Genomic DNA, 21,970 nt, shown 5'->3' with positions numbered 1-21,970 from the left:
GAGTTGGTTATGACTTTGGGCCAAAGCTTCCCCTCTCAGGGCCTGGGTCTCTGTCTTTATCAAAGGAAAAACCCCTTCCAGCTGCAACATGTACTAAATGCTGACTCTAGATGCTGAGTGTGATGCCAGGTTATAGAGGATTAGGGGACAGGAAGGTTTGGGAGCCACATTATTGCCCCACCCCAACTGCACCTCCCCATACACACATGCTGGCCCACAGCCAAAGAACAGAAAAGGAGCGTTTATTGAAAACTATATATAGTCGGTCCAGTCCCTACCACAGGCTGCAATCTGGGCCGGGCCCTCCCACACCTCAGGCAGCAGCTCGGCCCCCGACGGTAAGGGCTGGGGCTGGGGCTGAGGCCTGGACTCCCTTGGGAATCTTGGCAGCCAGACCACCCCCCACCCCAACGGATATTCATCTGTGAATTTACGACTCTAAATGGCCTATTGGTGGTGGGTAGGGAACAGGGAATGGTCCCTGCCCTGACCTCGCCAAAGCCTGGATAGGGGAACCCTATTCTTAAACGTGGGCCCAAGAGGCCCAGCTAGGCTGTCCAGAAATCCTGGCTACTCCCCTCCCAGGAGGCCTTCCTGGACATGGAGGAAGACAGTCCTCCTACCCCCCCACCCCACGTGCCAGGCCCCATGGGCTTCAGAGACTTGGACTGGGGACATCAGGTACCCTCCCTCCCATTGCCGACTCAGGGGCCAGGGCTCTCGGAACACTCCCCAGGCAGAAGACCTCGGGTTGAGAGGTGAGTGTTGGGGAGGTCACAGCGGAGGGCCCAGGACCCTCCTGGGGTGGGGGGCTTGTTTTGCGGGTCAGGGCGTTCCACTGTAGGAATAGTCTGCTTTGTTGTGCATCACCAGCCGGTCATCCACGAAGTAGAAGCTGTCAGACTGTGTTTCATATGGGTGACGGATCATCTCGTTGACTGCAAGAGAGGCCCAGCCAGTTGGGGCAAAGGTCAGGAGCCTGAGCCAGGCCACTGCAGAGGCTTCAGGACTGTGGGATGGGGACCAGCTGAACAACCTCAGACCCACCTCAAAGAGTTCCCCCAGCCTTTCTGAGCCTCAGTTTCCCTACAGGTGGCATAGGAATGGTGGCCAAACACAAGAGACCCAAGGTGGGAGAAAAGGGGGTCAGACCCACACTCCCCCAGGTTTGGTCTCTCTAAGCCCGCCCCCCACGGCCCCCCCCACGCACTCAGCTCCTCAGAGAGCGGGGGGAAGTCGTAGATGTGCTCGCAGGTGTTCCTGCTGCTGGGGATGCAGAAGCCAAAGTGGAAGTCAAAACTTTTGAGGAGCTGGTTGCGGAAGTAGTGCCTCTCAATCATGCGGAAGTTGTTGACAGGCTTGTCTCCCACTGTGAACTCCACCCTGACGGACAGGAGGGGACGGAGCTGAGCTCGGCCTTGAAATCCGCTGGCAAGGCTCAAGACAGACACCACCCCCCAAAGGAGAGCCTCAGTAAGAACTCAGGAGGGACTCATCCCACCCTCACCCTTACCCCCAGCCCTTGTCCATTCCCCCGCAACACTCCCCCACCTCCATCCAGTGACTCACGTGGCTCCCACCTGCCTCAGGCGGAGGAAGGCAGGTGTGAACTGGTAGCGGACAAAGCGCCCAGCATTGGGGTCCAGGTCCCGCCGGTTGAAGGGCAACCGCTCTGTAATGTACCCCAACTGGGGCTCAGAGGGCTTCAGGCTGGGGCCCGGGCCCACCCAGGGTTCCACCCCAGGGCCCCCATCTGTCTGAATTCTTAAAAAATTCCCCTAGGAGATTCTGATGCACATTGAGGGTTCAGACCTTTGGCCAAATGGTTCCACCCAGAAGGGGGGGGTGATTTCTAGGTCAGCAGGTCACCAATTTCAACTGAGGTTCCCAGGGCCCCAGGAGAGAGAGGCCTGGGGCCTCTGGGACTGCAGTTCCCAGGAAGGCCTGCAGAGGGCAGGCTGGCAGGGACCAAAGGGGCCAGACTGTCCTCCCAAGATGTCCAGCCCCAGAAACAGATGGGAAAGGAAAGCAGAGGCCCAGGCCCAGCCCCAGCCCTGCTCTGACCCCTCTGCAGCCTGAGGAATCCCTGGGCAACCCACTTCACAGCCCTTGCCCACCTCGTCCTCCTGTCGATGGCCTACCGCTCACCTGAGGCTGGGGGCTTCTTGATTTCAAAGAGGACAGTGCCTGAGTCCATGTCTCGAATCTTGAACCTGATAAAGTCGATCTTGTAGATATTCTCCTCGGGGGAGCACAGGTAGTCTAGGGAAGACAGGCAGCTAAGCAAAAGAGGGACCCGCCCAGAAGCCCCTGCTAGCAGCTCAGCCTTTGGGGGGCCCCAGACTAGCTACCACTTTCTCTGATTCCGGAAGGTCACTGCCTTCCAGAAAGAGAGGACTGAGTCCCTGCCTTGAGGGAGCACTCAGAGTGTGGGGGATACGTAGCTCTGCCACTTGAATCTAATGAGAGACCAACAGCTCTATCCTCTGAGGCCTTGGAGGCCGGGGAGGGGGGCAGGGTGGAGGAGGGTGGAAGACAAGGCCACCCCCCCTCCCACAGTTTCCCTCCCATCCTGAGCTGTGGGGCCTTATTCCAGCCTCTGCTCTGCCAGGGCCAGCTCAGTGACTTTGAGCCAGATGGATCCCCAATCTAATGAGGAGCCCCAGCACGAGAGGGTTACAGCCCTGCCTTTGAGGACCTCGTGCTAAAGAGGGTGCCACAGCTCTGCCTCAGGAGCTACCCAGTACTTCCCTGGAGAACATTCCCCCCTCCAGCACATAGCCGCTCCCGGAGCTACAGTAGGAGTGTCAGGCGAGGACTTCCCTGACCTGGGTGGTGCCAGGGCAGGCCAACAACCCCTCCCCGGTTCCTCCCCATCCCCCTCCTCGCCCCATAAGCGGCTTATAGAAGCCCAGCTCCCTTAAGCAGCTTAGCCAAAGCTCTGCTGACTCAAGCCCAGATCCTGGAATACTGGGGGAAGGGGGCCACCTTTGCTCCCATCCCCTGTTGATCTCCAAATGGAAGTCTTAGCAAACAGAGGGAACCCCCTGAAAGCTCATCTACCCAACCTTAGCTCTGAGCCACCCCCAGAGAGAAGAGTACAAGCAAAGCCAGGAAGAGGGTGTGGCAGGTGCATTTGGGGGTGTGCATGGGGGGAAAGGGAGTCCTCAGGCCCAGAAGAGGAACTGGGAACAGTGGTGAGCCGTGGAGGAGGAAGCTTGCTTAGGAATATCAGAGCCTGACCCAACCCTCACGTCTCCTGCAGCAGCAACTGCAAGTGCTCAGGGAGGCCCTGGCAATACACCGAAAGGAGGAGTGCTGTGTCTGGTGCTGTCAGCCCGCAAGCCATCACATCCTCCCCCATAGAGGCCCGGAAATCACCCTCCAGGCCCCTGGGCCACCTCCTATTCCTCTGGGGCAGGAAGAGGAAGTGAATGTAAAGTCCTTCTCTCTTCCCCAAGCCTGGGGCCGCCCCCTCCAGGAGGCCCTCCTGGTAGCCTCCTGGCACCCTAGGGTCCAGCAGGGCTTGGGGGAGGGGCCAGATCCCTGGCCTGTCCACCACAGTCCATGGTGGGGAGAGAGAAAGAGGAGGAATGCCAGGCGGCAGCCCTTCCCTCACCCTAGACACACCTTATTTTCACAGAAAGTAAGCACCGGTCCAAAGATGTAGAAAGAAAGTACAGGTCACAAGGAGAAGAGGTGGCAGAACTGGGAGCAGAATCCTGGCTGCCCAACTCCAGCTCCCGGGAAAGCCCTTCCTTCTCCACATTCTCCTGCTCTTGGAGCCTCCCCTCTCATGCCAGAGTAAGTTCTTACAGTCTGCCCTCAGCCTCTTCTACCATACCTGGAATTATCAGCCCTTTTGCCCTTAGAGGAAGTGAGGGAAGTGGGATGCCCGTGGCTCAGAAGGCCGCACCCACACCCTCCCTTCGGCCAAGGGAAGGATGAAGCCTGGGACCCAGGGTCAGGCCAGATAAAGGGGCAGAGTGGCCGAAGGCTCAGAACACAACTGCCCCCTTTCCCTCTGCCACAAATAGCTTCCTAAGCTGGATTCAGGGCTGATAATCCAGGAGGAGCAAACCTCAGACCTGTGTGATTAGGGTCAAAAGAGACCAGGGGGTGCCAGAGTGGAGATTCCCTGGAACCCAGCTCTCGGCTTCTATAGAAGAAAGGGTTCCCATGAAGCCCCTTCCTTCCCCTGCTCATCCCCCAACAAACGCCCCATCTCTAAGGGCTATGACTCTCCTCCAAATTAGGAGACACATGGCAGTACATGGGCTGGAAGCCCCCACAGTTGCAAAGTAAGCTCCAAAGTTACTGAAGACCCAGACAGGTCAGCCTGACCTCCAAACATCCTGGAAGTTCTGCCCCCATTCTAAATGCTGCTGTTGCCAGTGACAGCCCAACTGGCACAAACATCAGACTGGTCCAGGCCCCCTCCGTCTACTGGTGTCTGCTGGGGCAAGGCAGCTCAGCGCTCTGGGGGCCCAGCCAAGAACGCTTGCTGCCTGGCTCAGACAGGAGGGAGAAGGCTGGTCCCCCAGGGCCCCAGATGCACAGGCCTAGACCTGCCATTACGGTCTCCTCCACGGCTCTGTCTGGCAGCCTCGGGCTCTGCTGCTCCTGCAACTGCAGAGCTCAGGTCCACTCCAGCACCTGCCCCCCACCACCAGAGAGGGGTCCCAGGAGTTGCTCTCACGGAGGAAGCCGGGGCAGGATTACTGATGAACGACGCTAAGATAGAGGGCCACTCTCTCTCCAAATGCCTCCGTTCTTTGAGGCTCAGCTGCTGCCTCTGCCATGAGGCTTCCTAGTCGTTGCTCCCTGCCTGTGGTAACCTCCTCCCCTGCCCTGAATGCCCAGTTGTCTGCCCCCAGGCAGCAGCCATAAGCAGTCCTGTGGGGCCCTCGGTACTACTTACAAAAGAGCCCTATTTACAGAGCATGCACAGCATGCCAGGCACTAAACAAAATCAGAAAATTAGTTTTCACAAAGGCCCTATAAAGTAGGTGCCATCATCCCCATTTTACAGATGAACATGCTCAGAGAGGTGAAATTACTTGCCCAAGGTCACACAGCCAATTACATGGCATAGCTGGGACTTCAACCCAGGCAGTTCAGCTCAGAAACTCAACCACAGCAGAGACTAGGCCTCCTGGAAGAAGACAGGCTAAAGGGGGGGGGGGGGGGGGACGACACACACATTAACCTACTCCCTTAAGAGGGCCCAGAGCCAACCCACTGAAGCTTCCTGCCCAGGTCCTTTCCTGGGGTTGGAGAATGGACCTAGACTTCCTGGGGGACCCAGAGTGAGGGCATTTAATGGTCAGGGAGACTGGAGGGTCTTAATGTCACCTAAATAGCTCAGCCTCCGCCTAGCCTCCAGGGTGGGGACTGAGGACAGACTGCACTCAGCACCCATCCTCATTATTGCAGAGAAAAGCCTCAAAGGGCCCTGAAGATTCCACGGGGAAGGGGTCACAGTTGCAGCTGCTGCCCCACCTCCACCACGGGAAAGGGGGACGGCCTCCTCAGAAAGGAAGTAGGGTGAAAATAAATGTCTAAAGGGAAAAGAGGCGGGCACAAGGCGATCAAGGGAAGAGGGGACATGGAGATCTCAGGTTCCGAGGCAGAAGGGTAGGGAACTCAGGCGAGGGGCACCCGGGTGGGGGAGGGGAGGCGGGGGGGGAGGTAGGGCGGGAAAGGGGGCGGGGGCCCAGGCTCAGCGCACCGCGAGGGCCCCCTCCCGCGCTCTCTCCCTCCCGCCCTCCCGCCGCGGGCGGCGCTGCCTCGCGGGTGCTCACCGCCCGTGATCCGCTGCAGCCCCAGCACGTCCTCTGGCCCGATCGGCTGCTTCCTCTGCAGCGGCCCCGGCCTGGGCCCCAGGCCAGCCTCCGGCTCCGACTCGGACCCGGACTCCGATTCCGCCTGCAGCTGCAGCTCGGGCTTGGGCTCCACGCTCGGGCCGGAGGCCCCTGGAGCGGGCTCCGCCCCCGTCCCAGCCCCGCCGCCGCCCTTCTTCACCTTCATGGCCTCGCCGGGCCGCCGCTCGCCTGCTGCCGCGGCGGCTGCCTGCGCCGGCTGGAGCCGAGAGAAGGGGGAGCGTCTGCAGCCCCGCCCCCGGCCGGGGCCCCAGGTACCGCCCCGCCCCAGGGGTGGGCCAGCCACGGGCCCCGCCCACCCCAGCCGAAAGGCTGCTGGCGCGCCAACCTGGGTCCACTCCCCTGGGGCTGGGTGGGGCCTCGCCTTGGGCTTCATTCATTTTTTTCGCTGGGTACTTTAAGGAGTCCCGTCTACCTTTACTCCTTACTCGCTGCGCTCCCGCCACTCTGTCCTTCCGTCTGCCCCTTAAGCGAGTTCCCGCCTCAGGATCTTTGCCTGGGATGCTCTTCCCCGAGATGGCTTCCTCTTCTGGTCTTAGTTCAAATGTCATCTGCTCAAAGGCCACGCCCCCTCACATTCAATCTAAAGTACTAGCCCCCGTCACCATCTGATCAGCCTGTTTTTCCCTTCTAATGCATTATCTGAAATTAGTTTTTGTTCACTGACTCTCCCCCCTAAAAGATCACTTCCATGGAAGCAGAGATCCTGTCTTTGTTCTCTGTAATACCTAGCAGTTAGCACAGTGCCTGTTGCAGCCCATGCTTAATATATTTTTTATTTATGAATGAGTTTGTATTTAAAGGCTTACACTGGTACCAGCTATTCTCTCCCAGACCCCCTGCGAAAAAGGCAGAAGTAGATGCTAACAGCATGTTCCTGGACATTCTGAAGGACAACAGCCTAGGCGTCTCACCACCACAGGGCCCTCCAGGGCAGGGAAGCGGGGCCTCTCTGTAGGGCACATGGCCAGGTCTAAGCAAGCTGGGCCTGTGAGCCCAGGACAGATAGCAGGAAACCATTACTTGGACACAAATGAAGAATGAAAGGTATGCTCATACTTCATATCATTCCAATTCACATTCAACCAATGTTTATTGAAAGCCTAAAATATGCCAGACACTTTCATATGCTTATCACATTTAATCCTCATAACCACCTTGTAAGGGAGGTATCATTAGTGCTGTTTGAACAAATGAAAAACTGAGGCTAGGGAGATTAAGTGGCTTATTCAATGCTCCCCAGACGAGAAGTGCAGAAGGTACAGAAACAAGGGTCTGAATTCAGGCATGCGTGATCCCAAGTCTGGACCCTTCCCCACTGCACCACACTACCTCTATAAAAGGGTGAAGGGAAACTCGGCCACACGCAAAGCATCAGGCTATACCCAACAGGCACAGCCAGCCAGGAGGGAGGGGAGGAGAGGAGAAGGCCCCAGAGGTGACCTGGCCCCTTCCATGAGAGCAGTGCTAGGGCTCTCCCTGAGTGGTCAGAGAGAAGTGTGGAGGGGAGGGGGCTAGAATCCAACCCAGGGCTTTCCCCTAATGCTCCCTCTGAGTGCAAGAGGACTGCGAGGAACAGGACGAGGAACAGGACGGAAGCACAACAAACTGCCCCTGCCCCGAGGGAGACAGGAAAGGGCCTTCAAGTTTAAGCCAGATAAGGAGACCCAAATGACTATCTTCTGGAGGAAGGGGAAGAGGGAGGGCACAAAGGTTGTGGGGGGAACCTGAGCTAGAGGAATGGGAAGGGAAAGAAAGAGGAACCCTGCTTGGAGTGTTGTACTTTGGTTACTGGAGCTAAGTCCTTCACGGCAGGCCCCATTTCTGTGCCTCTCAATCTAACAGCTCCCATTCTGGCCAGAAAGGAAGGCTTCCTGCTGAGATGCTGTCCTGCTCAGTCTGTCTTCTGAGGCTTTTTCCAGGACTTGCGGGTTTCCAAGAAGATCTTGACCAGGGACAGGAGGATGGGCACAGCCATAGGCAGGAAGAGTGGGATATAGATGGCAAACTTCTGGTCATCAGGGAAATAGAGGAGGTGGAGGAGCGAGGGATCAAAAAAGGCACGCTCCGAGGACGTCACAGCTTCCTGGCTGGCAATGAAGGCAGAGGCCAGGTGCCCAGAGGCCAACTCCTCTGCTGCCTTCTGGACTGCAGCTACAGCCCTGTACACCTAGGAAGGGGGCAGGGGATTACCAGTAAGTACCAGGCACTAGGGAGGTGCTGGGGTGGGAGGGGGGATGGGTCTTACTGTGTCTTCCATCTACCAGGCACGTTGCCTGGAGTTTGCCCACGATATGGAGGCCAGTATAAAAGGGCTACGGTGTATTTTTTTTAATGTGTGTGCCCGCTTAAAACTTCACACCCCACCTGGCGTCGGGCTGGGGACCTGGCACTGCCCCCTAGAGGAAGCCTGGGGCACTCAAGGATGGCATGCCCACACACACCCTGGGCCTCAACTGGCTCTCTGGTTTCACCACACCCCAGCCCTTGCTGGCCACTCTGGTCACACCATCCCCTGCCCACTCACCTCAGATGCCACATCGTCCTTGATGACAATGTTGCTGATCTTGCCCAGAAGCTGGGCCAGGGAAGTGAGAGTGGTGGTGGCTGTGGCCACATTCTCCACTGACCGAGCCCAGAGCAGCCGGTCGAGCTCCCAGGTCGTTAGCCCTTCACTTTTGGGCCCTGAAAACAGGCATTTCAGAGGCATCTGGGGCTGAGCAATCCCAAAGAGCAGCCTGTAGGAAGAGTGAAGTAAGGAAGGCTGAGAGTAATGGCTAAGATTCCTAGAATAATGACTAAGATTTTCAATCTTACCCAGAATCACCAAAGTCACAGGGAAGTGCCTCAGGGTCTTGGCAGGGTGGGGAATGAGTGGCAACACTAAGCAAAACAGAGCCTCAAGCCCCATTTTAACCAGTGTTTTTGCTTTTATCTGTTTCTGGTTTGGATTTCCAAGATCTTGTTTGAAAAAAGGTCCCATGGCTAAAAATTTCTGGTAATACCAACCTAGTTTAATCCCCTCACCCTGCCTACGCTCTTGGGACAAATGGGACCACTGAGCCTTTAGTTAAGGGATGATCCAGGACCACTTCTTTTTTTGTTTTTTTCAAGATTTTATTTATCTATTTAAGAGAGAGAGAGAGAGAGAGCGCATGTGAGCAAACAGGGGAGGAGCAGAGGGAGACAAGTAGACTCTGCACTGAGCATGGAGCCCAATGCGGGGCTCGATCCCATGACCCAGAGATCATGACCTGAGCCAAAACCAAGAGTCAGCCGCCCCCCGACTGAGCCATCCGGGCGCCCCAATCCAGCACCACTTCCACTAAGCACCTGTGCTGTGCCTCTCTAATCCTGCACCCAGGGCAGACATTGCTAATCTACCAGAATCCTCTTTCCTGATGATCCCAGGCACAGCCCTAGAATCCTCAACACAGGGCAGCAGGCAGCCACTAATGTACCAGTTAGCTTCAGAATTAGTAGCTATTTTCTTAAGCACCCCTAATCACACCCCACAGACCTGACATTCAGGAGTCTGCTTTTCTTAAAACAGTTTTTGTGAGCAACTACTCCTTCTTAGGAGAAGGATGAGGTGATCCTTAGAAACCTTTCCTGGTTTCCCTGGGGCTCTAGGCACAGCTGAGGTCTCCCTGCCGGGTGAGATTTCATTCCAGTCCGCTCAGGAGACTGGGGTCAGACTCAGTGACCATGCTCCCAGGCGCATCAGCCAGGACCTCACCGCAACTGAGCCAGGAACACCTCCATCACTTGCACCATGTCCACCTCAACCCTCACTGGCAGCTCCGAGGCATTGTAGGCTTCGGGGTCCACATTGTAGACCTGCAGGGGGAAATGAGGTTGCCTCAAGACCACACCAGGACCTTTCACGGCTCTGCCCTAGACACTCTGGAGGTGGGGAGAGAAAAAGGAGACCTTTTTAGAAATGTCTTTAGAAATTACGAACCTGATGGTATAGCTAATATTTTTTCGAATACCTTTTAGGAGCTTTTCATATATTATCTCCATTATCCCCTCAAAAGTCCTGTAAAAAATATTTTTTATTCCATTTTAAGAGTTCCTACCTATGAGAAACTCCCAGTCTCACGGGAGAAACAAACTTCCCAGCCTCGCAAGACTCCCATAAACAGGGCCAAGATCTAAGATGTACACACAGAGAAGTCCTCAGTAAGTGCAAACTGCTACATGCAAAAGGGTCGTATTATAGAAAACACTGACAGAAATAAGAAGCCGTGGGGCCGGCAGAGGAGGGGCCGAGCTCATAGCACCCGCACCTCCTTGGTGCTGCCCCTCCCACAGGCTGGGCCATGGAGGACACTAGAGGAACAACAGAAGGAACAGTCTTAGGAACATCTGTCTGTCCCTAAAGCTGGGGCTTTATGATCATTACCATAATGCCACCCCAGCGGGGACTGTGGAAGGCGTTGGTGGCCACTGGAGCCCCATCCTTGTCCTGAATGTACAGGGGGGAGTGGGCAAGCTCAGGTACATACAGCAGAAAGTTGAGCACAGGGTAAAGGGAGGCAGCGCTGGATCCTGTGGTACAAAGAGAAGGGAAGTCAGAATACCAAAACCTGCTGGATCTAAATCTCAGTTCCAGGTCAGCCTCTAACTTTCTGGTCACTCACTCTGGTCCTCATTTTCCCCAGCTGATAATCACCGGGATATCCTCCAGTCCTGGGTTTCTGTGGTCAAGAACCTCCTCTGAACATTCTCCCAAGATGTGCCACATACATGTAGAGTCTTTAGCCCCCCAAAGGCCCCTGGAATCTTCCCTCCTCTAACAGGCCCCCCATGACTGTCTAAGACCACTCTCTTGGGCATTGCTACATCACACCCATATAATTATAACCCATTTTATATATAAGTATAAAAAAGACCTCATGTCAATTCCCTCTTAATCCTTCAGTAGCTAGCCATTCACACCAGGTAAAAGCTCAAGCTACTTACCATGGTCCTTATGATCTGGCACCAGCCCGCCTTGCCAGCTACAACTCGGTCACTCCCTCACAATTCAGCTACACTAAACTTCTGCGAGCTTCCTGAATGCCAATCCATTCTGCCTCTTCTACATCTAAGCTCAGAGTTTTCCTTACCTGGAAAGCCCTTCTATCTCTGTACTCCACACTGCCAGAGGGAGGGAGGAAGGAAGAGAAGGAGAGAGGGAGGGAGGAAGGGAGGGAGGGATGGATCACCTGCAGTCCCTCTCATATTGTGGTCCATAGTGGCCTAGCCTTACTATCTGAAATCCCACAACCAGTGATATACTAACTTTGGTTTGCCTGTATTATAGCTTGTGGTCATCTTATTCTTTGTAGGTACCACCCTCAAAATGAAAGACTGGAATTCCAGCTTCAAACCTTGATCAGCAGAACTGTCCATCCAAATTCTGCCTTCATGTACTTTTGCTGTTATCTTTCCTACATGCGTGACCATATCTTTCCTGGATGGCTTGCAGGGAGGGAGATGCAGCCTATCCGTTTCTTTACAAAAAGCACTGGCAGTCATTTTAATAAATGTTTTTGGATATGATAGTGTGAAATTAGACATGTCAACAGAATCTCATGAAAAAAGAGCCTAAATGCCCAGCACTTCCCTGACGCCCTCAGACCACCCAACCTGGGAACCATAACTATATACTACCAGCCTCCAACCCCACACTGAGCCTTGAGGGTCCCTCCCCAGCCTGGCAGATAGACCCTCATCCTCAGCTCACCCAGCCGGGACTCCACTGGGTTGATGACATGAGGGAGGCTGTGTGCGGCCAAGTAGTAGCTGGAAGAAGCTGGGTCAAAGCGTGGGTTTACCCCCAACACTGCATAGTAAAGAATCTGTAAAGCAAAGAAGGAGGACATTATTTTGTGTATTGATTCATGCTCCACTTTGTCCCAAAAAGGATTTGAAGTGCCTTAAAAAGATACAGTTAGGACAGGACAAAATATAAAGAAACAAAATCAGAGCTGAGAGAAAATAGGTGTAGGAAAAAAAAATAACAAAGCCAAGGGTAAAGTTAATACACTAAATATATGCTTTGAAATCACATTTTTTACCAGGCTTTCTAAGAGCCTAAACAAAAGAGGGAAACAAGAATAGCATAATTCAGTGTCCACAAGATCAATTCAAGTCAGTTACTCAGAAGTACCCCCGCTAGCAAGACCTGATAAAAACGTCTCCCACATTTTCCCTAAAAGGACACTGTGTGATACATTCTTCACACATAGGAAGCTACATTCTTTCCATCTTTACTTCTACTACATTAACATATTTCAGGAAGTTTTATTTTTAAAATAAATTCCTTAAGGATGGCACGACTGGGTGAATACAGTTCGACAGGGGGTCATAAGGAAGGTCATTTTTTAACAAACCTTGACAAAAGCCCCTGAGCTGGACACCGTGGAGGAAAAGCAGACACTAGAGTCATATCAACGCACAGGCAATTCCCAGCAGATCAGCAAGCTCTAAGAGCTGGAAGAACAGACTCCACTTGAAAACAATAAATACGCATGGACTCTGGAAAGGACGGTGCGGCCTGGGAAGGGACTCCTCGGCTTGCTCCCAGTCTCACCTGAGAGTCCACAGAGAAGTTGCCCGCAGCACTGAGGGCACTCAGGAAGGGCTGCACATAGCGCCGGACGGCCCCTTCGATGTCCCAGTGGACGTCGTGGGACTTGGGGTCCGGGTTGAGTAAACTGAAGGTGATCTCATAGCCTAGAGAAACAGGAGTCAGGGAAGCCTGGCTGAGCTGAACTTGTCTCGCCTCTGGAATGGGGCTGATGGCCATCATGGAACCCAAGGGAGGATAAAACTGGGATGAGGAGCACTGAGGGCTTTAACTAAAAAGGTGAAACCACAGAAGAAAGGAGTAAAGAGTCCGCACGCAGATTCCCCTCCTGCCCCATCGCCTCCACATCATTCATTTCCCTGTCCCTTCTCACGGCAAAGCCCTGTCACCCTACCCAAGCTGGACTTGAGAGGCCGCCTCTTATCAGAGCTCCACTTGTCCTCCGGAAGGTGGTCAGCCAGGGCCGCAGCGAGCACGGCCTCAGTCAAAGACATGGCCTGCGCTACTTGGATTACACGGCGGCCAACGATGTTAAAGGCCTCCCGGTGTGTGATCCCTCTCACGACTGCTGTCCTCTCAGGCCCGATGTAGCTCATCATGTCCTGTGAGAGACCAGCAAGAGACAGAATGCCCAGGGCTCAGGGAAGAAAACAGAAGAACGTGCTGGCTCCGGTCTCAGAGAATCTGACTTTTTGCCACTGACCAAGAGGCCTACCCCTCCCCTTAGATTCATAGTGAACCCCTATCTCAGCACCTCTGACCAATCGGTGTCATGAATGCTTTCATTCATTTCTGTTCCCTTTGCCTTCCCAGCAGACATAAGTCCCAGGCATTATCTAAAGCTTCATGGGCTGGAAACCAGGAGATGCTATGCTGAACAAGGACAGCGGAATAAACAAACACCTGGAAAGTTTGATGTAAGTAGACAGCACATGGCGAAGAGGCAAGCCAGGAATGCTCACAGTAGCATTATTTCTAAGAGTCAAAAACCGGAGACAATTCAACTGCCCATCAGCAACAGGACGGATAAACTGTGATATGTTTCTATAATGAAACATCAGGTCATGATCCCAGGGTACTGGGATCGAGCCCCACATCGGGCTCCCTGCTCTGCGGGAAGCCTGCTTCTCCCTCTCCCACTCCCCCTGCTTGTGTTCCCTCTCTCGCTGTTTCCCTGTCAAATAAATAAATAAATAATCTTAAAAAAAAAAATGAACATATTAGACTCAACTGCACATTGATTATCATGGATGATTCTCTAACATAAATGTGGGACGAAACGCAAGTTGCAGAAGAACATGTGCTGTATTAATATAAAGTTCAAAAGTTTGTAAAATTGAATATGTTGTTTATTAAGATACAACACAGGTGATAAAACTTGAAAGAAAAGTAAGAAAATGACACACACAAAATATGGTCACCCTGGGCCAAAAGGGAGCAGGGCAGAACCATGCAGATGCACAGGGTTCAGCTATATTGCTAAACTGCAATATGCGAGCTGGGGTTGGTTACATGGATGTTCATTAAAATTTTCTTCCACCTTTTTATAAGAATTACATATTTCATCATAAACTGTAAAAGAAAATGGTATGTGGCATAGCTCCCACTGAGCCTCTTACTCATCAAGTGAAAAGGTCAATGTGTCGGCCCATATTACCACCACAACCCATTCAAACCAGCTTTTTTTTTCATCCTGATTTTTTTTCCACTTTAAATGGTCATCAGAGCTTGAACTGAATATAACTCCTGGCTTTAGAAAGACCCAGAGTTGGGATGCCTGGGTGGCATAGTCGTTAAGTGTCTGCCTTCAGCTCAGGTCATGATCCCAGGGTCCTGGGATCGAGCCCCACATTGGGCTCCCTGCTCAACGGGAAGCCTGCTTCTCCCTCTCCCACTCCCCCTGCTTGTGTTCCCTCTCTGTCAAATAAATAAAGAAGAATCTTTAAAAAAAGAAAGAAAGAAAGAAAGAAAGACCCAGAGTCAATGAACAAAAATCCCTATCTGCATTCTATTTTTTTTCCTATTTGCATTCTTTAAAAAAACTATTTGTTAAAGAGTTTTCTGTAACAAATGCAAGCAATAGGGAGCACTACTACAAGAAAGAGGCGACCTAGGACAGGACGAGAAGCCGCAACCTCTGCTCACCCTACCTGGGGCAGAAGCGAGGAGTTTTCAGAGATCACATACACAGTCAGGGAGCCCTCTGCTTGCTTCTGTGGCTCAGCTAACACGGTTTCTGCCTCTGGGGACAAGAGCAGGAGGTGCACCAGGAGCAAAAACACCATTCCCTTTCCCTCTGGCCCCCACAGAGGGCCTCAGCCACGGCTCCACCTCCCACTCACACCTGGCTGACACTGTGGCCAGGCTCGGCCCCCGGTGGCCCAGGCTGAAACACACGGTATCTCATTCCAAGCTTTCCCAGAGAGATTCTGAAGTTAAGACAAGGTATGGAAAATACACACTTAGAGATCAGAAGAGAAAAAGAGGGCTTCGTGTTAAACTAGCATGATCACCCCTTCTGGTACCTTGCATACTGCCCAGTGACAGGGCCTCCTCCTCGCGCTCCAGAGCCCTCCGATAGGCCTTCTGGAAACGGCATTTGATTTTCATTTTGTCTGAGAGGAAAAGGAAGAAGCAAGATAAGAAGACTAAGTACAGACCTCTGTCCACCTTCCCAGCCCTCACACTGTCCGGTGTCTCAGGACAGCCAGAATATTGTTTGCAAAGAAAGACCAAGAAGCTGCAGTCAATTCTAATGATTTCTACATGGATGATATCAAATACACAACACCCCACCTCTTCCACCTAACTAGCTCTTGCCTCTGCCTGTGTACACCCTACCGTCAACCTGAAGTACCCTCCCAAAGGGAAATCTATTACAATATTCATTCTATTAATAGGTGAAAGGAGAAAAACCGTATGACCACTTCAATACGTGCCTCAAAATAATTAAATTCAATGAATGTTCTTGATAAAGATAAGATGCACTTAATGACAAAACACTAAATGTAGTTCGGTTAAAATTAGTAATAAGGGGCACCTGGGTGGCTCAGTCAGTTAAGCACCTGACTCTTGATTTCAGCTCAGGTCATGATCTCAGGGTCGTGGGATCGAGCCCTGCATCAGGCTCCACACTTAGCGGGGAGTCAGCTTGTCCCTCTCCCTCTGCTCCTCCCCCTGCTCGTGCTCTCTCTCCCCCCCAGATAAATAAATAAACAAATAAAATCTTTTAAAAAATTAAATTAATAATAAAATGAGGATGCCTGCTATCTCCTCTGTTATTCAGCATTGTTCTTTCTGAAGTTCCTGACCAATGTAATAAGGGAAGAAAGAGACATGAAACATGAATATTTGAAAGAAAGAAACAAGACGGCCACTTTTTGAAATAGCATAATTATTTTCCAAGAAAATCAAAGAGAACCAACTGGAAAACTATTAGAACTAGTAACAGTTCAGTACAATGACTAGATATACGCAAGAATTAGTAGCTTTCTGATAAGTACCAACGATATCCAATTTGAAAAGCAAGTGTTTTTTAAAATCCCAATCACCATAATAATAAAGAACATAAAATACCCAGGAAGAAATGTATAAAACTATAAGAAAAACACCCAGGACTTCACTGAAGGACATAAAAGAAGATCTGAATGAAATGGGAAAAGTATACAAGGTTCTTAGATGGAAAGACTAAATATTCTAAGGATGTCAATTCTCCCCAAGTTAATCTATACCTGTAAGGCAATCCCAAAGGGATTTTTTCGCCCCCTCCCCCGAAATTGAGAAGTTGAACCTAAAATTTATTGGGGGGGTGGCTGGGTAGCTCAGTCGTTAAGCGTCTGCCTTCAGCTCAGGTCATGATCCCAGGGTCCTGGGATCGAGCCCCGCATCTGGCTCCCTGCTCTGCGGGAAGCCTGCTTCTCCCTCTCCCACTCCCCCTGCTTGTGTTCCCCCTCTCGCTGTCTCTCTCTGTCAAATAAATAAAATCTTAAAAAAAAAAAAGAAATTAGGTGATATTAAGGAATTATTTGTAACTTGGTTAGGTGTGACATGGTAGTTATGCTTATTTTATTTATTTATTTATTTAAGATTTTATTTATTTATTTGACAGAGACACAGCGAGAGAGGGAACACAAGCAGGGGGAGTGGGAGAGGGAGAAGCAGAGTTCCCGCCGAGCAGGGAGCCCAATGCGGGGCTCGATCCCAGGACCTTGGGATCATGACCTGAGCCGAAGGCAGACGCTTAACGACTGAGCCACCCAGGCGCCCCTGGTAGTTATGTTTAAAAAATCAGGGGCGCCTCGGTGGCTCAGTCTGCCTTCCGCTCAGGTCATGAACCCAAAGTCCCAGGATCAAGTCTCACCATCAGGCTCCTTGCTCAGTGGGGAGTCTGCTTCTCCATCTGACCCTCCCCCCTCTCGTGCTCTCTCAATCGCTCTCTCAAATAAATAAATAAAATCTATAAAAAAAAAATCAAAATAAGGGGCACCTGGCTGGCTCAGTCGGTAAAGCATGCGACTCCTTTTTTATTTTTTTAAGATTTTACTTATTTATTTGTGAGCGGCAGAGAGAAAGAGAGAGAGCACAAGTGGGGCGAGTGGCAGGCAGAGGGAGAAGCAGACTCCCCACTGAGCAGGAAGCCGGATGTGGGGCTCGATCCCAGGACCCTGGCATCATGACCTGGGCTAAAGGCAGACGCTTAACCGATTGAGCCACCCAGGTGGCCCTATTTATTTAAGATTTTATTTTAAGTAATCTCTACATCCAACCTGGTGTTCGAACCCATAACCCCAACATTAAGAGTCATACTCCACTGACTGAGCCAGCCACGTGCCCCCCCAATCTAACATACATTTAATTTGTTTATCTTCCAACTGTCCGTTCTCCTCTTTGTCGTCTATTTTGTTCACTGTATTGTCTATTTTGTTTGCTGTATCTCCAGCAACTACAACAGTATCTGACATATATATATATCAGCAAATATTTATTGTTGAATAAATGAACAAACCTATTACTATTCCTATTTAACAGATGAGAAAACCAAGTTTAGAGAGGTTAACCACCTCACCCAAATTCACACAAATAAGTAGCAGAACCAAGGCTTTAATCCAGCTCTCTTACACCAAATGCCATACTCTTGGCCCCTCCACTATACTACCTCCACAACATGTCCATGTTATTGAATACTGTGTCACTAAATACGAAGAAATCCATGACAAATTGACAGCAATCAAGTTGCGGACTAACATGTGAGGTATGATCCATTCTTGTTTTGAGAAACAAAACCTATTTATGTTTACATTAGGTTGAACTGTATGAAATGATTTTTTTTTTTTTTTAATGTAGGCTCCCTGCGCAGTGTGGAGTCCAACACGGGGCTTAACTCACAACCTTGAGATCAAGATCTGAGCTGAGATGGAGAATCAGACAGAAGCTTAACAACCTGAGCCACCCACGGGCCCCATGAAATGATTTTTTTTTTTTTAAATGTGTGTGACCAAGGTTAAAAAGCTAGAAAGTAAATGGCACACAGGCACGTCACAGGCTGGACTCGGCCTACACATCCAGTCACTCCCAAACTTTCACTTCACACTCCAGAAAGTAAAACTGCTCACAGATCCCCCAACATGCTGATTCACCCCTCCATGCTTCTACACAGGAGGCAGTAGAGTTTGTCAGTTAAAAGCCAGAACACTGGAATCAGTCAGGCCTGGATTTAAATCCCAGTTCCACCTCTTACTAGCTAGCTGTGTGATCCTGAGCAAATTAAAATCTCTTAAGTCTGTTTTTTCATTTATAAAATGGAGATAATAATGTTAGAGAGGATTAAATGAGGCAACACATGTAAAGTGCTTCACCTAGTTTCTGGCATATAATGAACAACGAATATTAGCGATTATTATTACTGGCTCATGCTGTTCCCTTCCTCCCTTCCCCCATTTAACCTGAATTCCTTCACATCCTTTAAAAATCTGGCTTAAAAATGACATCCTCAAAACCTTCTCTGCCTTTCTTTCCTCCCAGTTAAAGGCTCTTTCTTTTTTTTTTTTTTTTTTTTTTTTTTTTTTAAAGATTTTATTTATTTATTTGAGAGAGAGAATGAGATAGAGAGAGCATGAGAGGGGGGAGGGTCAGAGGGAGAAGCAGACTCCCTGCTGAACAGGGAGCCCGATGCGGGACTCGATCCCGGGACTCCAGGATCATGACCTGAGCCGAAGGCAGTCGCTTAACCAACTGAGCCACCCAGGCGCCCATAAAGGCTCTTTCTTTAGCGCAATCTCAGTTTCTTACATACTTCCACTGTGATTTCTTTTTTTTTTTTTAAGATTTTATTTATTTGACAGAGAGACATAGTGAGAGAGGGAACGTGGGAGTGGGAGAGGGAGAAGCAGGCTTCCCGCGGAGCAGGGAGCCCGATGCGGGGCTCGATCCCAGGACCCTCGGACCATGACCTGAGCCGAAGGCAGACGCCCAACGACTGAGCCACCCAGGCGCCCCTTCACTGTGATTTCTTTATCTAAGTGTCTTTCTCCCCTACTGGGCTACGAATTTCTTTAAACCATTATCAATTCCTCATTCACCCCAAAATTCCTGGTACTGAAAAGTACCTAACACTTAGTAAAGTATCCCACTTCCTCTCCTATGCCCTAATGAGCATTAATTACTTCTCATCAGGTAGCATAATTGTTTTATGAATAAAACTGTCGCCTTAACGGTGAACACTGAATTTAAAGTTGTTTTTCTTCTAACCATCCACACTGTTCATTCAGAGAGGGCTTTTAATATACATTTTTAACTACCTTTAAGGGACACTCATGCTCCTCCTACCTAAGCCATCTCTGGACTGAGCTCAGACCAGAAAGGCAGCCCTGACTCCCCAAGGACTCACATTTCAGAGGGATATCTCTCTCATGTACAACGGTGAAGGGCAGCTTCTCCTGGTCGTCCAATGGCACTGATTCTCGGGTAAACACGACGGTGACGGGTACCGTGAGCCGCAGCTAGGGTAAGGAGCATCCGGGCCATCAGCTGAGTCTCCACCTTGCCAGCGGGCTGTCCCCTGGCCTTCTCCCACCGAGGACTCACCTGCAGGGCATTCAGCCCACTGATCTGGGAGTAAGGCAAGGGGGCCCGGTAGGTCTCCGTGGTCTTCCACCAGAGCGGTAACCCCAACAGGATGGCCACCGCAGCGAAGAAGAGAGCGGCCCGCTTGCCTCGGACCACCTCTGGGGGTACGGAGGTACCGACTTGAGGCGCTGGAAGTGGGCTTAGGTGCCCGCCCCAACCCTGACGCGGAGGAGCCCCAGCAACCCGCACTCAAAGGCTCTCCGCCCGCCTTTATAGGAATCCCTGTGCGAGGGGCCCGCGCCCAAACCTGAAGGGATCTTATCTGAAACGACCCCCCGACCCCCAGTCCGCGGGACCGCTAGCACACCACAATCCCCAAAGCCCGCATTCCTCCCTCTCAATACACAAGCCGCGGGCCCCGCCCGAATGCCACCGCACCTAGGTCTGTAGCCGCTGCCCCGGGAGCCGCCATGCTTGCTTCCGGTTGCTCTAGGCGCCGAAGGGCGGAGCTGCGCAAGGAGGGGGCGGAACCACGGCAGGGGTTGCAGCCAATCGCAAGCCGCACTCCAGGCGCGCGGGGAGGAAAAAGAGGTCGAGGGTGGGCGGGGTCCGCAAGGAGCCTGTCAGCCAGTTTGAAAGGAGTTTGCCCTGCACCCTGGGCGGTCGAGGAGGGGCACGGGTTTCTGCGCTGCTGGAAGACTCTTTGTTAGTCTCCCGCTTCCTCGTAGAACACACTCCTAGTCCCAGGGATAAAGAGCGCAAACTCTGCAGGCGTTAAATACTAGTTGGGCGACCACAGGCAGCTCTGAGTCTCAGTTTTCTCATCTGGAAAATGGAGATATTTACCAAAATGAGCTCATTCAGGGGCACCTGGCTTGCCCAATCGGTAGAGCGCGGGAGGCTTGATCTAGGGATCGTAAATTCGAGCCCCACGTTGGCTGTAGAAATTACTTGAAAAAATAAAATAGGGGCACCTGGGTGGCTCAATCGGTTAAGCATCTGCCTTTGGTTCAGGTCATGATCCCGGAGTCCCCAGGATGGAGCCCCACATCTGGCTCCCTGTTCAGCGGGGAGTCGGCTTCTCCCTCTCCCTCTGCTCCTCCCCCCTGCTTGTGCGTGCTCTCGCGTTCTCTCTCTCTCATTCGCTCACTCTCTCTTTCTCTCAAATAAATAAATAAAAAATCTTTAAAATAAGGTCATTCATGTAAAGATCCTGGCACGGAAAGCATCCAAATATCACCTATCGATGGCATCCCTGTTTATCCATATCATAGAGCTCCTGTTCTGGGCACCCTCTCCTCAAGCCTCAAATATGGAGGTGGCAAGCTAGAAGTACCTTTTTAGCATATTTGGCTCACCAGTATTTTTTTTAATTCATTTGAATTCATTTCCAACTTGTAAAAGTCTGAATACTTAAAATTTTTGAAAATTCATGAGCACAGACTCGATCCTGATCACTTAGGTTTAAATCCTGACTTCATCACTTCACCTGAGTGATCTTGAGAATTAACCTCTCTGTGCCTGTTTCCTCATATTAAAATAGGGATAATAATAGTATCTACTTTATACAGCATTGTAGTAAATGAGTTAGTAAATGTAGTGATTAGAATAGGGCCTGGCCTGCCAGGAACACATAGTAACTGCTATAGAGGTGCCTGGGTGGCTCAGCCAGTTCAGCATCTGACTTGGTTTCAGCTCAGGGCATGATCTCAGGGTTGTGGGATGGAGCCCTGCATCAGGCTCCACGCTCAATGGGGAGTCGGCTTGAGATTCTCTCTCTCCTTCTGCCCCTTACCCTGCTCAAGCACTCTCTTCCTCTCTCTCAAATAAATAAATCTTTTTTTTAAAAAAGGAAGTACTATGTAAGTGTTATCTATTTTTGTTAATATAAGGGCAGGTCACCCTGGGCTTACATTCCCATATTGCAATAATTAGCTGGGTGGAGCACTTTACACAGAGCATGGCCTCCCCAGTTCACACATAACACACCTAGCAGGTTCTCTCATCTTTTCATCCCCTCAGACAGACCCAGGTGTTTGATGTACCCCCACACCCCAGCCAAGTGGTCAAAGTTTAGCACGAAACCTCACCAGGTCTATCCTTGCCCAGACCCTCAAATCGGCCTTCTCTGTGCCCTCATCTACCCCCAAACGGAAATGGGCAATAGCCCCTGGCAACCTCCTAGATACCCTGATCCATCTGGCAGTCTTGAGCCTTGGGGCTTTTCCATGTTGGGCAGGAGCCCAGGTGCTGTTCCTGCAGTGCCCACCCCACACACCCAGCAGAAGGTGTCACGCCCCGGCAGGGTTCAACACAGTGGAGAAGTGGGAAGACTCCTATCCCCTTACCCCAGTTTTGGGCTCTATGCAAAAGCTGCCTTCAGGAATTTCACAAGTCTCGCCTTACTCCATCCTTCAGCTGCAGCCTAGCGCCTCTGAGGTGG

At 51.3% G+C, this 21,970-nt stretch overlaps 2 protein-coding genes and 1 long non-coding RNA gene across 4 annotated transcripts; 1 reads left to right on the top strand and 2 right to left on the bottom strand.

The window, feature by feature from the left end:
* Positions 1-226: 226 nt before the first annotated feature.
* UNC119 (unc-119 lipid binding chaperone) lies at positions 227-6,085 on the bottom strand. 2 transcript variants are annotated; one of them, XM_036122023.2, is made up of 5 exons: positions 5,805-6,085; positions 2,149-2,262; positions 1,570-1,672; positions 1,211-1,383; positions 227-938 (listed from the first exon to the last, which is right to left on the bottom strand). In XM_036122023.2, exons 1-5 carry the CDS (start codon positions 6,028-6,030, stop codon positions 826-828), a joined length of 729 nt encoding a protein of 242 aa, XP_035977916.1. In that variant the 5' UTR covers positions 6,031-6,085; the 3' UTR covers positions 227-825. The 2 variants fall into 2 exon arrangements, with proteins under 2 accessions (XP_035977916.1, XP_077924262.1); XM_078068136.1 differs by lacking the exon at positions 5,805-6,085 and adding an exon at positions 5,065-5,087.
* LOC118554478 (uncharacterized) lies at positions 6,013-11,432 on the top strand. Its single transcript, XR_004926492.2, has 2 exons — positions 6,013-6,136; positions 11,219-11,432. It is a non-coding gene; the product is annotated as an uncharacterized LOC118554478 (long non-coding RNA).
* On the bottom strand, positions 6,957-20,056 carry PIGS (phosphatidylinositol glycan anchor biosynthesis class S). The gene is made up of 12 exons (XM_036122022.2): positions 19,966-20,056; positions 19,546-19,685; positions 19,349-19,460; positions 14,988-15,077; positions 14,613-14,704; positions 12,857-13,064; positions 12,466-12,608; positions 11,617-11,731; positions 10,291-10,436; positions 9,622-9,722; positions 8,410-8,620; positions 6,957-8,052 (listed from the first exon to the last, which is right to left on the bottom strand). Exons 1-12 carry the CDS (start codon positions 19,997-19,999, stop codon positions 7,777-7,779), a joined length of 1,668 nt encoding a protein of 555 aa, XP_035977915.1. The 5' UTR covers positions 20,000-20,056; the 3' UTR covers positions 6,957-7,776.
* Positions 20,057-21,970: the final 1,914 nt, after the last annotated feature.

This window comes from Halichoerus grypus, chromosome 2 (assembly GCF_964656455.1).
Source record: "Halichoerus grypus chromosome 2, mHalGry1.hap1.1, whole genome shotgun sequence".
NCBI classification, from domain to species: Eukaryota; Metazoa; Chordata; class Mammalia; order Carnivora; family Phocidae; genus Halichoerus; species Halichoerus grypus.
The sequence above is the reverse complement of the archived record's forward strand: the minus strand, read 5'-3'. Positions and strand labels throughout refer to the sequence as shown.